We start from the raw sequence: 15,333 nt of genomic DNA, 5'->3' as shown, positions 1-15,333 counted from the left end.
TACTCATCAATGATTCAACCTGCTGACACACAAACACACACACACACACACACACACACACACAGACACACACACACACACACACACACACACACACACAGACACACATACACACATTATGGTAAGAAACATACTGCAGTGCCTGCAGGAGTCCAGCAGAGGGTGTGTGTGTGTGTGTGTGTGTGTGTGTGTGTGTGTGTGTGTGTGTGTGTGTGTGTGTGTGTGTGTGTGTGTGTGTGTGTGTGTGTGTGTGTGTGTGTGTGTTGGACTGGGTTTATTTCCTGTCAGAGGAGGAGGGGGGCAAAGAGGAGGGGGGCGAAGGACAGAGAGACAGATTGAAAACAGACGTTAGCTCTCTCTCTCTCTCTCCCTCTCTACCTCTCTCCCTCTCTCTGTCTCCCCCCCCCCTCTCGCTGTGAGTCAGTCTGTTGGTTTCCATTCGTCGTCCGTCTGGTATGAGACTGAAGAGAAGACGAAGAGGAGAAGAAGAGGAGAGAAATAGGAGAGGAATAAAAGAGGACGAGTGAAGGAAAGGAGAGAGAAACACAGTGAAGAAGAAGAAGTAGAAGAGGAGGAAGAGGAGCAGCATCAGAAGGTCTGAACAAACTAAACCTCTCTTTTGTTCTGTTTTCTGTTTCTAACTCGCCGTCCTTTGATTCTGCTGAGTCGACTGATACTGCAGTACAAGTACCTCAAGTCGACTGATACTGCAGTACAAGTACCTCAAGTCGACTGATACTGCAGTACAAGTACCTCAAGATGACTGATACTGCAGTACAAGTACCCAAAGTATGTAAAGAGTACCAGTGTCTGAGATGCTGGAGATCTTTTATTGTGATACTAACCAACCAGAAGTCAGTTAATAGATAGAAGGTAACGACTGGAGATGACCTGCAGAACGAAGGAGGGAGTTGATCTGCTGCAGTCATATAAACTGAAAACAGAAGCCAGAAATGATCCAGAAACATAAATGTGATGAAATATAACAGCTTACCTTTCGACCATGTCTAAAACTTTCCAACGCTGTTTGTTCCCATCAGAGCATCATATAGCACATTCAACTTTATGTTACAGAACAATACAAAGACATAATTATATTAGACCCAAACTAAAAATTAATAGTTTATCAGAAGGTAAACAAAGAGTCAGAACCGTCCGAGCCACATCTAGCTGAATAATGCTGTAATGCTGAACTAATCAGCATTTAACTGGGTCTGTTTCCATTACAATATAATACTGTAGAATAGAATAGAATAGAATATGTTTTATTGTCATTAGCAGCAGCTGTGCAACGCATTTTTCCGCAGCTCACCCTCAGTGATACACAAATATAATGACAGTACCTTTATCAAGGCAAAATACTCTATTAAAAATAACAAAGTCAGACATTGCATATTTGTGTTTGCAGAAGGACTGCTATTGCAGCATTATTTACCACTGTTCAGTTCTTTTTTGGCACATGGGTAGAAACTGTTCATAAGTGTGGATGTGCAGGCCTTCATGGACCTGTATCGCTTCCCAGGGGGCAGCAGGGGGAAAAGGTGATTGGCTGGGTGGGAGGAGTCCTACCCAGAGGTGATTGGCTGGGTGGGAGGAGTTCTACCCAGAGGGTGAAGAGGTGATTGGCTGGGTGGGAGGAGCCCTGTGTGATGCTCTTGACCCGACCCAAACATTGAGCCCTGTAAAAGTCTTCTAGGGTGGGCAGTTGTGGGTTTATGAGGCCCTGCACAGTTTTAATGACTCTCCGTAGCGCCCGCCTGTCGGCCACAGTGCAGTTAGCAAACCACACCAGAATGCCATTAATGCATCACATAATTTCTAGTTTTAGTCTTCTTATGTCTCACTTTATTTTACAGAACATTAAAAGATGTAATAAGCTTTACTTTGTATTAAATTAGACAAAAGAGAAGTAACATGGTCTTTAGACAGAAATACACCACTTGTATTACACAGCAAACACCTACATTATACTGTAATTAGTACATTAAGAAGACAAGTTTGTTATAATCAGCTTTTAATTTGTTTCAGAGTCAGATCCCATCCAATCAGGAGCCAGGAAACCTTCAGCATGGAGCAGTGACGGCCAGGTGAGACACCTGCACTCTGCTAGTCTTTCTCATCCCCAGAGACACGATGGTCGCTGGTTTGATCCTCACGCGAGACATCAGCTGGACCACAGGATTACATATTCAAATAGGAACGAATATAAAATCATCATAAAATCAGACGACACAACGCTGACATCTGTGCAGAGAGTCTGCACACAAAACTCTGATCTTGTCAGGAAACAACAAGCTCCAAGCTAGCGAGCTCCACGTTGAATATCCAGCCTGTTCCCATGAAGCGTTCCTTCAAAAAGCTACCAAAAGTTAAGCACTGGAATTCCTAACAGTCCATGTTTTGTTGCTGTATGCACAGGAAGTTCACTGCATAGACGGTTGCAGGTGTGTTCAGGTACCTGTCCGTCTGTCTGTCTGTCTGCAGATGTGTTCAGGTACCTGTCTGTCTGTCTGCAGGTGTGTTCTGGTACCTGCCTGTCTGTCTCCTCATCAGTTCTCTAGTGATGAAGGCAGGGTCAAAACAGAACAAGATCCCAGCTACAAGCGGCCGAAATTAGGGATGCACCAAATCCAGGATTGGGCTTCTGATCCGGCTGAATATTGGGCTTTTTGACGGGGTTGGGTTTCTGCTGAACCTTAGAATTTGTTCCCAGGGAACCAAACCCTACGCTTGCACTCCGTGCGCTACGCTGGTCGCTGTAATGACAGCGCTGTTGATTACAGGAAGGTGTTTACGGAGGCAGAGTGTTCAATGCAGCAGGCTGTGAGGAAGTGGAAATGGAACTGGTGAGCAGAAAAAGTGTTGCTTGGCAGAACTTTCAGTCAAAAGAAGACCATTCAAGTCCAGCTACATGTTCAACTCTCAATGCTGATTGGTCTGGTGGTGGCGAGGACCCTAAACAATACCCAACATGGCCGCTGTTACAACATTTGGTATGAAACATCTGAAAGAATACGAGTTGTGCATGCAGGAATCTCCAGACAGCAGCCAGAATGCAGCAACTTCAAAGGAAGGACAGTCACTGTTGACTTCATTCATGTGTTTACTGGGTTCATGGACTGAGGATGGGAGGAGTCAGCACAATCTGAACCAGGGGATTCAGGATTCAGCCCAACCTCAAAACTCTGGATTCAGTGCCTCCCTAGTCGAAATGGGTTTCTCATGACTGTGTCTGGCATCTCCCTGAGATTTGATGGATGTATTTCTTCTGGAACATTCCAGTTGTGTAATTTTTACTTTAGAAGCCTTTATTGGAGATATGTCATGGTAAAAGGTGTGTGTGTGTGTGTTGGGAGTGGTTATACTCCGTAACAGTCGGTCTGAAGATTAATCCCAGGATAAAAGCTCGGCCAACAGAAGGAAGCCGTGACCTGATGGTTGGATTCTGTAGAAGAAAGTGACAACAAGCACACACACTGTCCTCACTGTAATGGAAGCAGCATTTCAGTAATTCCACCATTTCACCCCCAGTTCTGGGAATTTAACGTACTTTGGTAGGTACGTTCAGGTCTTCTCCATTGAGGTTGAGCAGGATTGCTCAAGAAGTACTTCAGTTTTGGACAGTTACCTGTTACTCACTTCTGGCTTCAAACAGAAGTCCACAAACCAACGGGCTTTGGTCCTGCAGGACTGGACTCGGGGCACAGTGAACAAAAAAGGAGCTGCATGGCTGTGATTGGATGAAAACTGTGTGAGGAACTGAATTTAAAGTTGTTTTGGAGCGTCTCTGCTGCCCACAGGAAATACTTTCCTGTTTATTTTCTTCTTCACTGGTCGACTCACATTCCTCTCACACACACGGTCAATGAGGCCTCTGATTGGCAGAGATCCCCAGGGACAGACACACACACACACACACACACACACACACACACACACACACACACACACACACACAGACACACAGAGAGGAATGTGTTCAGGTCTGTTCGAACCATCAGAGCTCTGAAATGATTTAAACAGCCTGGCTCTCAGTGAAATGTGTTTCTGAAAACGTTTTCTGTGAGCTGCAGCTGCTGAATCTTCATCTCAGATCCACAACGGTCACTTTAAAAGATGTTCAGGAGTTTTCCAGAGACAGAGAGTCCAGCTAGGCGCCCCTCATTTACATAAAGTCACCTGGATTATTTATGCAAATGAGGAGCGGGAAACTCAACGGCCTGCTGTGATTCTCCCAGAATGCATTGCACGGCTGCTTACAGAGACGCTGACAGTACATACAGAGCTACAGCTTTTAATTTGAAATTTCTCCTGTGATGTTCAGGATCAGCAGCCTTGATGGGGTCCACCAGAGGACAAACAGGGAGTCTGAAGGTGCTGCACTTCCTTTTGGGTACGCTGTCTGTCTCTGTCTGCTTGCCTGTCTCTCTCTCTCCTTGTCTGTCTGTCTGTCTGACTCCCTGTCTGTCTATCTGCAGGTCTGTTCCTGGTTGATGGTCTGGAGCTGCTTCCTTCCTCGCGTGAAGTTCTACTCAACTCAAACTCCAACTTCACTGTGGTCAGTAAACACCTGTCTGTCTGCAAAGCTGTCTGTCTGTCTGCCGGTGTGTCCAGTTACCTGTCTATCTGTCTCTCTGTCTGTCTGTCTGCATGTGTGTTCAGCTTCTGTCTGCCTGTATGCAGGTGTGTTCAGGTACCTGTCTGTCTGTATCTCTGCCTGTCTGCACGTGCGTTCAGCTTCTGTCTGCCTGTCTTCAGGTGTGTTCAGGTACCTGTCTGCCTGCCTGTCAGTCTGTGTGTCTGTCTGCAGGTTTGTTTAGGTACCTGTCTGTCTGTTGGGGTGTTCATGTGCCTGTCTGCAGGTGGGTTCAGGTGTCTGTCTGCAGGTTAGTTCAGGTACCTGTCTGTCTGTCTCTCTGTCTGTCTGTCTGCATTGTGTTCAGCTTCTGTCTGCCTGTCTGCAGGTGTGTTCAGGTACCTGTCTGTCTGTATGTCTGCCTGTCTGCATGTGCGTTCAGATTCTGTCTGCCTGTCTGCAGGTGTGTTCAGGTACCTGTCTGCCTGCCTGTCGGTCTGTGTGTTTGTCTGCAGGTTTGTTTAGGTACCTGTCTGTCTGTCGGGGTGTTCATGTGCCTGTCTGCAGGTGTGTTCAGGTGTGTGTCTGGCTGTCTTCAGGTGTGTTCAGGTACCTGCCTGTCTGTCTGTCTGTCTGTCTGCAGGGGTGTTCAGGTACCTGTCTGTCTGTCTGTCTGCAGGTGTGTTCAGGTACCTGTCTGTCTGTCTGTCTTCCTGTCTGCTGGGGTGTTCAGGAACCTGTCTGTCTGTCTGTCTGTCTGTCTGCAGGTGTGTTCAGGCACTTGTCTGTCTGTCTGCAGGTGTGTTCAGGCACTTGTCTGTCTGTCTGTCTGTCTGCAGGTGTGTTCAGGTACCTGTCTGTCTGTCTGTCTGTCTGTCTGTCTGCAGGTGTGTTCAGGCACCTGTCTGTCTGTCTGTCTGCAGGTGTGTTCATGCACCCTGTCTCTCTGTCTGTCTGCAGGTGTGTTCAGGTACCTGTCTGTCTGCCTGTCTGCCTGTCTGTCTGTCTGTCTGTCTGTCTGCAGGTGTGTTCAGACACCTGTCTGTCTGTCTGTCTGCATGTGTGTTCAGGTACCTGTCTGTCTGTCTGTCTGCAGGTGTGTTCAGGTACCTGTCTGTCTGCCTGTCTGTCTGCCTGTCTGTCTGTCTGTCTGCAGGTGTGTTCAGACACCTGTCTGTCTGTCTTTCTGCATGTGTTTTTTTTGTTCAGGTACCTGTTTCTGTCTGTCTGTCTGCAGGTTTGTTCAGGTACCTGTCTGTCTGTCTGTCTGCAGGTTTGTTCAGGTACCTGTCTGTCTTTCTGCAGGTGTGTTCAGGTACCTGTCTGTCTGTCTGCCTGTCTGTCTGTCTGTCTGCAGGTGTGTTCAGACACCTTGTCTGTCTGCATGTGTGTTCAGGTACCTGTCTGTCTGTCTGTCGGTGTAGGTTGTTCAGGTACCTGTATGTCTGTCTGCAGGTGTGTTCAGGTATCTGTCTGTCTGTCTGTCTGTCTGTCTGCAGGTGTGTTCAGGCACCTGTCTGTCTGCAGGAGTGTTCAGGTACCTGTCTGTCTGTCTGTCTGTGCGGTGTGTTCAGGCACCTGTCTGTCTGCAGGTGTGTTCAGCCACCTGTCTGTCTGTCTGTCTGTCTGTCTGTCTGTGCGTGTTCAGGTACCTGTCTGTCTGTCTGCAGGTTTGTTCAGGTACCTGTCTGTCTTTCTGCAGGTGTGTTCAGGTACCTGTCTGTCTGTCTGCCTGTCTGTCTGTCTGTCTGTCTGCAGGTGTGTTCAGACACCTGTCTGTCTGTCTGCATGTGTGTTCAGGTACCTGTCTGTCTGTCTGTCTGCAGGTGTGTTCAGGTACCTGTATGTCTGTCTGCAGGTGTGTTCAGGTATCTGTCTGTCTGTCTGTCTGTCTGTCTGCAGGTGTGTTCAGGTACCTGTCTGTCTGTCTGCAGGTTTGTTCAGGTGCCTGTCTGTCTTTCTGCAGGTGTGTTCAGGTACCTGTCTGTCTGTCTGCCTGTCTGTCTGTCTGTCTGTCTGTCTGCAGGTGTGTTCAGACACCTGTCTGTCTGTCTGCATGTGTGTTCAGGTACCTGTCTGTCTGTCTGCAGGTGTGTTCAGGTACCTGTATGTCTGTCTGCAGGTGTGTTCAGGTATCTGTCTGTCTGTCTGTCTGTCTGCAGGTGTGTTCAGGCACCTGTCTGTCTGCAGGAGTGTTCAGGTACCTGTCTGTCTGTCTGTCTGTCTGCAGGTGTGTTCAGGCACCTGTCTGTCTGCAGGTGTGTTCAGCCACCTGTCTGTCTGTCTGTCTGTCTGCAGGTGTGTTCAGGTACCTGTCTGTCTGTCTGCAGGTTTGTTCAGGTACCTGTCTGTCTTTCTGCAGGTGTGTTCAGGTACCTGTCTGTCTGTCTGTCTGCAGGTGTGTTCAGGTACCTGTCTGTCTATCTGCAGGTTTGTTCAGGTACCTGTCTCTCTGTCTGTCTGTCTGCAGGTGTGTTCAGGGTGGAGTCCTGTGACATGGCGGTTGCCGACGGACTCCCCGTTGGACGGCGTTACCATGGAGACCCAGGGGTCCAGCAGCGTCCTGAAGCTCGTAAACGCCACCTGGAGGAACTCTGGGAGATACACCTGTGATGAGGCGTGGGCCAATCAGAGCAGAGACATCGACATCTTCATACCTGGTGGAGGTGAGCAGATCATCTTGATACGTCACTGCAGTCGTGCACACACACAGAAACCAGCGGTGAGGATTAACGGTAGCTCACGGTGTCAGGAGGGTCCAGATCAGGACCCAAAGCAACAACGAGGCTGCAGCAGTAGTTACCAATAATCTTAATGGAAACTGTCTGTCTGTCTGCAGGTTTGTTCAGGTGTCTGTCTGTCTGCAGGTTTGTTCAGGTGTCTGTCTGTCTGCAGAAAAAAAACTAGTCCTACCAGAGTCTGATAGGACCAGGCTAGTGTACCAGAGTCTGATAGGACCAGGCTAATGTACCAGAGTCTGGTAGGACCAGGCTAGTGTACCAGAGTCTGGTAGGACCAGGCTAGTGTACCAGAGTCTGATAGGACCAGGCTAATGTACCAGAGTCTGATAGGACCAGGCTAATGTACCAGAGTCTGGTAGGACCAGGCTAGTGTACCAGAGTCTGATAGGACCAGGCTAGTGTACCAGAGTCTGGTAGGACCAGGCTAGTGTACCAGAGTCTGATAGGACCAGGCCAGACTAATGCTGTATCTAGGTATATACATATGTCTGTCTGAGCGGCTGATATTCATCCTGTGGTGATGTAATGTTCCGTCCCCCCCTCAGGGCCGGAGGAATGGTTTGTCCCGCTGGGTCCAGGTGTGGTGATGAAGGAGGCGGAGGAAGACACCATCCCGTGCGTGGTGTCCGACCCGCGGCTCAACGTCACGCTGTACCAACGTCCCGGCAGGACGCCGGTTACCACGACGGCGTACGAGCCAGGACGCGGATTCACAGGTCGTCTGAACGACACGTCGTACGTCTGCTCGGCCGCCGGCGCCGCCGGGGAGGCGGAGTCACAGGTGTACTACGTGTTCAGCGTCGTAGGTGAGTATCAGATTACTTTAGAGGGGCCGAAACTCGTTCAGATGAAGAAAGTGTTTCAAAAATACATGTATACAATATTTATAATGTTTAGTATAGTGTGTGTCTGTGGTTATGAGGGAGTTGTGTGGGTGTGAGCATATATTTTATATTTTATACAGGATTGAAATGCTGCAACTGGATTGCTGATGAAGTTTCATTAAATATATGAAATAACAATAAAGATTTCTATTGTAATTCTTCCTATAGATAAAAGTTACTCATGTAATTTAATAGGGGAGTTTACCAGCACTGTGCTTTACTTTGCAGTAAGACTCAGATAAAATACTTTGAAGCTGGCGAACATGTAGTCATTACGGTTAAGGTTTTACAGCCCTTTCAAAATAAGAGAATGAGCAGCATGTAGTCATTACGGTTAAGGTTTTACAGCCCTTTCAAAATAAGAGAATGAGCAGCATGTAGTCATTACGGTTAAGGTTTTACAGCCCTTTCAAAATAAGAGAATGAGCAGCATGTAGTCATTACGGTTAAGGTTTTACAGCCCTTTCAAAATAAGAGAATGAGCAGCATGTAGAAACAGAAGGAGTATGGGCCCCAAATTACTTTAGAGGGACTTTAGAGAAATCACATTACTGTCTGTCTGTCTGCCTGTCTGTTCGTCTGTCTGTCTGTCTGTCTTTCTGCCTGCCTGTCTGTCTGTATGTGTGGGTGTCTGTCTGTCTGTCTGTCTGTCTTTCTGCCTGCCTGCCTGTCTGTCTGTCTGTATGTGTGTCTGCCTGTCTGTCTCTCCGTCTGTGTGTCTCTCTGTCTGTCTGCCTGTCTGTCTCAACCTCTGTCTGTCTGTCTGTCTGTCTGTCTGCCTGTCTGTCTCTCCAGTCCCTAAGCTGATGGAGGTGGATCTGACGGTGTCCAGCTCCGTGGTGAAGCAGGGCGAGGTCCTCACGGTCAACTGCACCGTCAAAGATGCAGAGATGGTCTTCTTCTCCTGGGACTTCCCCCGCAGACAGGTACCTGTCTGTCTGACAATGTCCTGTCTTCTTTAGAGCCAATCACCTAGCACTTCCCCTGCAGACAGGTACCTGTCTGTCTGACAATGTCCTGTCTTCTATAGAACCAGTAACAGACCACTTCCCCTGCAGACAGGTACCTGCCTGTCTGACCTGTCCTGTCTTCTATAGAGCCAATCACAGAGTACTTCCCTCGCAGACAGGTACCTGTCTGTCTGAAAATGTCCTGTCTTCTATAGAGCCAATCACAGAGTACTTCCCCTTCACTAGTTCAATGATGTCACATATCTCTGGAATCAAACCCCCGGCCAGTTGTTACAGGTGTTGATCCGGTCTCTAAATGTGTCTCTCTGTCGTTCAATAAGGAGGTGGAGCCTCTGACGGACTTTCTGTCCAATCAGATCCGCTCCTTCGTTACCATCTCCGTGGCAACAGTGGAAGATTCTGGTAGGTGCCCCCCGCCTCCTCCATAGTTGATGTCGTTTTTAGGTTTGTTGGTTACCATGGCAATGTGTTTCCTGCAGGTGTGTATGTGTGTGAGGTGAAGGAGACGATGCAGGGACAAAAGGTGAAGAAAAATGTCACGGTGACGGTTCTGGGTGAGAAATACACATACACACACACACACACACACACACACACACACACACACACACACACACACACAAACAAACACACACACACACACACACACACACACACACACACACACACACACACACACACACAGCTACACACACACACACACACACACACACACACACACACACACACACACACACACACACACACACACACACACAACACACACAATTTATCCAGTTCGGCCCACACCCTATCTACAACATAACATACCTCAAACTCGTCTTCACAGGCGGTCTCCAGCTCTATCTGTCTGCTATTTACTCCCGTCTACCTGTCTGTCTCTCTGTCTACCATCTCTCTGTAGGCGTGGCGCTCTCCGCCTGTCTATCTGTCTGACCTGTCTCTCCGTCTACCTGTCTGTCTCTCTGTCTGACCATCTCTGTAGAGCGTGGCTTCTCCGCCTCTCTATCTGTCTGACCTGTCTCTCCGTCTACCTGTCTGTCTCTCTGTCTGACCATCTCTCTGTAGAGCGTGGCTTCGTCTCAGCCTGTCTATCTGTCTGACCTGTCTCTCGCCTACCTGTCTGTCTCTCTGTCCGTCATCTCTCTGTAGAGCGTGGCTTCGTCTCAGCCTGTCTATCTGTCTGACCTGTCTCTCCGTCTACCTGTCTGTCTCTCTGTCTGACCATCTCTCTGTAGAGCGTGGCTTCGTCTCAGCCTGTCTATCTGTCTGACCTGTCTCTCCGTCTACCTGTCTGTCTCTCTGTCTGACCATCTCTCTGTTGAGCGTGGCTTCGTCTCAGCCTGTCTATCTGTCTGACCTGTCTCTCCGTCTACCTGTCTGTCTCTCTGTCTGACCATCTCTCTGTAGAGCGTGCGTTCGTCTCCAGCCTGTCTATCTGTCTGACCTGTCTCTTCTCTGTCTGCCTTCTCTCTGTCTGACCATCTCTCTGTAGAGCGTGGCTTCGTCTCAGCCTGTCTATCTGTCTGACCTGTCTCTCCGTCTACCTGTCTGTCTCTCTGTCTGACCATCTCTCTGTAGAGCGTGGCTTCGTCTCAGCCTGTCTATCTGTCTGACCTGTCTCTCCGTCTACCTGTCTGTCTCTCTGTCTGACCATCTCTCTGTAGAGCGTGGCTTCGTCTCAGCCTGTCTATCTGTCTGACCTGTCTCTCCGTCTACCTGTCTGTCTCTCTGTCTGACCATCTCTCTGTAGAGCGTGGCTTCGTCTCAGCCTGTCTATCTGTCTGACCTGTCTCTCCGTCTACCTGTCTGTCTCTCTGTCTGACCATCTCTCTGTAGAGCGTGGCTTCGTCTCAGCCTGTCTATCTGTCTGACCTGTCTCTCCATCTACCTGTCTGTCTCTCTGTCTGACCATCTCTCTGTAGAGCGTGGCTTCGTCTCAGCCTGTCTATCTGTCTGACCTGTCTCTCCGTCTACCTGTCTGTCTCTCTGTCTGACCATCTCTCTGTAGAGCGTGGCTTCGTCTCAGCCTGTCTATCTGTCTGACCTGTCTCTCCGTCTACCTGTCTGTCTCTCTGTCTGACCATCTCTCTGTAGAGCGTGGCTTCGTCTCAGCCTGGCCTTCAGGAGACACCAACGCCTCGTGTCTCCTCCACCACACGGTGGCGCTCAGCGTGGACGTCAATGCCCACCCCGCCCCCACCGTCCTCTGGACCAGAGACAACCACACTGTCGCCACGGAAACCACCACCGTCACCACGGCACACCTGACAGAAAGCAGGTAGATCAGAAGTTAAACCACGCCTCTAAAGTCCAGTTCAGAGACAAGAATCTGGGCTGTTCATTTTTTACTACGTTTTTGTCACCTTTTCAACAATTTGTTGCTTTTTAAAAAACTGTTTTTGTGTCTTTTGATCTCATCCTGAATGTTTGGTCTGAGCTGGACTAGGATTACATGATTGGTTAATTGATAATTGGTTGATGGTGTTTGATGATGATTGGTGGTGTTTAGGTATGTGAGCACTCTGACGCTGATTCGAGTCCGGATGAATCAGACAGGAAGATACACAGCCACCGTTTCCAACGACGACGACGAGGAAGAGGTCGTCTTCAACCTGGAGGTCAAAGGTCAGACAGAGAGAGAGACGGGATGATTGACAGACAGACAGAGAGAGAGAAAGAGAGAGAGAGAGAGAGAGACAGAGTGATTGACAGACAGACACACAGCGAGAGAGAGACAGGATGATTGACAGACAGACACACAGCGAGAGAAAGACAAGATGATTGAAAGGAAGGCCCTGGCGACATGTTTTCTGTCTGTTTCTGTATCTACAGACTTATGAGATATTATACCTGGTAAATTAAACTAAATCTAAAAAAACTCAAACTAGCAAACACTCTCTAAAAAAATATCACAAAATAGAATAAAATGTGTGTCGTGTGTGTGTGTATGTGTGTGTGTGTGTGTCTGTGTGTGTGTATGTGTGTGTGTGTGTGTGTGTGTGTGTGTGTGTGTGTGTGTGTGTGTAGCCCCCCCTAGGATCACGTCTCTGTCCGAGGTCAGCAGTACAGCGATGCTGTGTGTCAGCGAGGGAGCGCCGCGCCCTTCGGTCACCTGGTACACCTGTCCCAGCTCCCACAGGTAAACAGGAAGCTGAACTGTCTGCACAGATCTGCAGAGGTGTCGGTCACACCAAAAAAACATCCGTAACAATAGGCATTTACATCGCATGTTTACTTGTCAGATGGCCCGGCACGCAAAAGTTATCTTACAAAGGTCAGCGTCCCCCCTTACCCTAACCCATTGGTCAGTATAACCCCTTACTCTAACCCAAAGGTCAGTATACCCTAATTAAAAGGTTAGGTATCCCCCTTACCCTAACCCATTGGTCAGTATCCCCCCTTACCCTAACCCATTGGTCAGTATAACCCCTTACTCTAACCCAAAGGTCAGTGTCCCCCCTTACCATAACCCATTGGTCAGTATAACCCCTTACTCTAACCCAAAGGTCAGTATCCCCCCTTACCCTAACCCAAAGGTCAGTATCCCCCCTTACCCTAACCCATTGGTCAGTATAACCCCTTACCCTAACCCATTGGTCAGTATAACCCCTAACCCTAACCCAAAGGTCAGTGTCCCCCCTTACCCTAACCCATTGGTCAGTATCCCCCCTTACCCTAACCCATTGGTCAGTATAACCCCTTACCCTAACCCATTGGTCAGTATAACCCCTAACCCTAACCCAAAGGTCAGTATCCCCCCTTACCCTAACCCATTGGTCAGTATCACCCCTTACTCTAACCCAAAGGTCAGTATCCCCCCTTACCCTAACCCAAAGGTCAGTATCCCCCCCTACCCTAACCCATTGGTCAGTATCCCCCCTTACCCTAACCCATTGGTCAGTATCACCCCTTACCCTAACCCAAAGGTCAGTATCCCCCCTTACCCTAACCCAAAGGTCAGTATCCCCCCTTACCCTAACCCAAAGGTCAGTATCCCCCCTTACCCTAACCCATTGGTCAGTATCCCCCTTTAACCCGGTCTGTCTCCTGCAGGTGCAGTAACGTGACAACAGGCTGGAGGAGCCTATCGGCAGCCTCGGAGGGTGTGGCTCTGCAGGAGAACGTCACACAGCTGGAGGAGAGAGGCATCTCACAGGTAATCATCCCATCATCAGTCTGATGTCATCAGAAACAACATGTCGATCATTGGCTCGTGGGTCTGACATTGCGTCAGAGGGATCATTGGCTACCCATAGGGCTATCAAAGGCTAAACTGAACGGATTGGCTCAAATAAGGTACCTATGGAAACCTTAGACCTCAGAGAATACAGTGATGCCCACATCGACCTGTTAGAAGCCTCGCTTGAGGAGCAAGCCGCAATACAAGTGCGGAAACTCTCGGAAAGTGAAAAACTGTTTAGGGTTTTTCCGTTGTGATTCGGCCAGAAACTTCAAGATTGTGAGGCGAACAGCTCGATATAATGCCTTGGATATTCCATTTCCTTGGACTCCTGGCTAAAGACAGAAGGATAAAGGTATGGATGCACTCTCGATTCTAGACAGCAGCTGCGTGGTTTACGTCTATATTGCTTTATTTTCTTTAAAAACTTCTAAAGAGCCTTTGAATCCTCCCCAAGAACTTCTAAGTCTTTCTAAAGGCCCTCTGAAGCCTCTTCACTAACAGAACAAGTCTTGACTTCCTGCGCGGCCCCCTGGTGTTCTAAAAGGGACATTTCAGGCAACATGAACACTACACCTGGCTGCAGGAAACGTTAGCCTAGTGTTAGCTAGCAGCTGGATTACACACGGTTAAATGCTGACAGCCAAATGGTGTAAAGTGTGACTGGATTTCAATTGAAAGGATTCCAACACCGGGAAATCCAACACGGACCACATGGCCTCCGCAATAAACAAGCTGTTCTTTTATGTCGCAGAGTGTTGTTTTGTGTTTTCTTAAAGGTGTAACAACCATATTATAAAACCAAAAGTACCCAACCCTAGTTTTAACACTCTGCGTAAACGTGTGTGTGTGTGTCTGTGTGTGTGTGTGTGTGTGCTACCTCTCTGTGTGTGTGTGTGTGCTACCTCTGTGTGTGTGTGTGCTACCACTGTGTGTTTGTGTGTGTGTGTGTGTCTACCACTGTGTGTTTGTGTGTGTGTGTGTGTGTGTGCTACCTCTGTGTGTTTGTGTGTGTGTTACCTGTGCAGGTGCGCAGTGTGTTGACTCTGCAGAGTCTCAGCTCTGTGTCAGCTGTTCGCTGTGAAGCCAAAAACTCTGCAGGATGGCGAGCCAGAGACCTGAGAGTCCTGTCCAACTGTACGTACCAACACTGCCGTCCTCAACTCTCCCTTGTTATCATGTCTCTGGAAATATATATTGATTTATATCGTCATTCTGAGATTCATGTTCTTTAAACAATAACACAATAAAGATATATTCTCTCTCTCGGTCTCTCTGTCTACCTGTCTCTCTCTCTCTCTCTGCCTGTCTCTCTGTCTACCTGTCTCTCTCTGCCTGTCTCTCTGTCTACCTGTCTCTCTCTCTGCCTGTCTCTCTGTCTACTTGTCTCTCTCTCTGCCTGTCTCTCTGTCTACCTGTCTCTCTCTGCCTGTCTCTCTGTCTACCTGTCTCTCGCTCTGCCTGTCTCTATGTCTACTTGTCTCTCTCTCTGCCTGTCTCTCTGTCTACCTGTCTCTCTGTCTACATGTCTCTCTCTCTCTGTCTACCTGTCTACCTGTCTCTCTCTCTCCGCCTGTCTCTCTGTCTAACTTTCTCTCTCTCTCTACCTGTCTGTCTCTCTCTCCACCTGTCTCTCTGTCTACCTCACTCTCTCTCTCTCTGCCTGTCTCCCTGTCTGTCTCTCTCTCTCTCTCTCTCACTCTGTCTACCTGTCTACCTGTCTCTCTCTCTCTGTCTCTGTCTCTCTCTCTCTCTCTCTCTCTCTCTCTGCCTGTCTTTCTGTCTACCTGTCTCCAGCTCTCCTGTCTCAGGTGATGGTATTAGCAGCAGTAATGGTTCTGGTCGTCATCGCCATCGTCTTCCTCATCATCCTCATCCTACTGTGGAGAAAAGTCAGTTCAACCCGTTACCGTGGTTACCACAAGTTACAGTTACTACCAGAGAGTATTTAGTCTGTGTACTCCTGTCTGTAGAAACC

General features: G+C 48.6%; 1 protein-coding gene across 1 annotated transcript in view; it reads left to right on the top strand.

Annotated features, from left to right (window-relative positions):
* The first annotated feature begins 407 nt into the window (after window positions 1-407).
* The window catches only part of LOC120544137 (platelet-derived growth factor receptor beta-like), a 32,741-nt gene continuing 17,815 nt past the window's right edge, over window positions 408-15,333 (top strand). The window contains exons 1-15 of the mRNA XM_039777722.1: window positions 408-595; window positions 2,029-2,087; window positions 4,325-4,393; window positions 4,479-4,558; window positions 7,047-7,242; window positions 7,863-8,123; window positions 8,997-9,127; window positions 9,493-9,574; window positions 9,652-9,726; window positions 11,270-11,453; window positions 11,685-11,800; window positions 12,203-12,314; window positions 13,229-13,331; window positions 14,384-14,492; window positions 15,153-15,247. Coding sequence (XP_039633656.1) covers window positions 4,339-4,393; window positions 4,479-4,558; window positions 7,047-7,242; window positions 7,863-8,123; window positions 8,997-9,127; window positions 9,493-9,574; window positions 9,652-9,726; window positions 11,270-11,453; window positions 11,685-11,800; window positions 12,203-12,314; window positions 13,229-13,331; window positions 14,384-14,492; window positions 15,153-15,247 — 1,599 coding nt within the window. The 5' untranslated portion in view covers window positions 408-595; window positions 2,029-2,087; window positions 4,325-4,338. The remainder of the gene's footprint in view (window positions 596-2,028; window positions 2,088-4,324; window positions 4,394-4,478; window positions 4,559-7,046; window positions 7,243-7,862; window positions 8,124-8,996; window positions 9,128-9,492; window positions 9,575-9,651; window positions 9,727-11,269; window positions 11,454-11,684; window positions 11,801-12,202; window positions 12,315-13,228; window positions 13,332-14,383; window positions 14,493-15,152; window positions 15,248-15,333) is intronic.

Source organism: Perca fluviatilis, chromosome 16, assembly GCF_010015445.1.
Source record: "Perca fluviatilis chromosome 16, GENO_Pfluv_1.0, whole genome shotgun sequence".
Lineage (NCBI taxonomy): Eukaryota > Metazoa > Chordata > Actinopteri > Perciformes > Percidae > Perca > Perca fluviatilis.
Note: the sequence above shows the minus strand (reverse complement) of the source record. Positions and strands in the feature narration are given on the sequence as shown.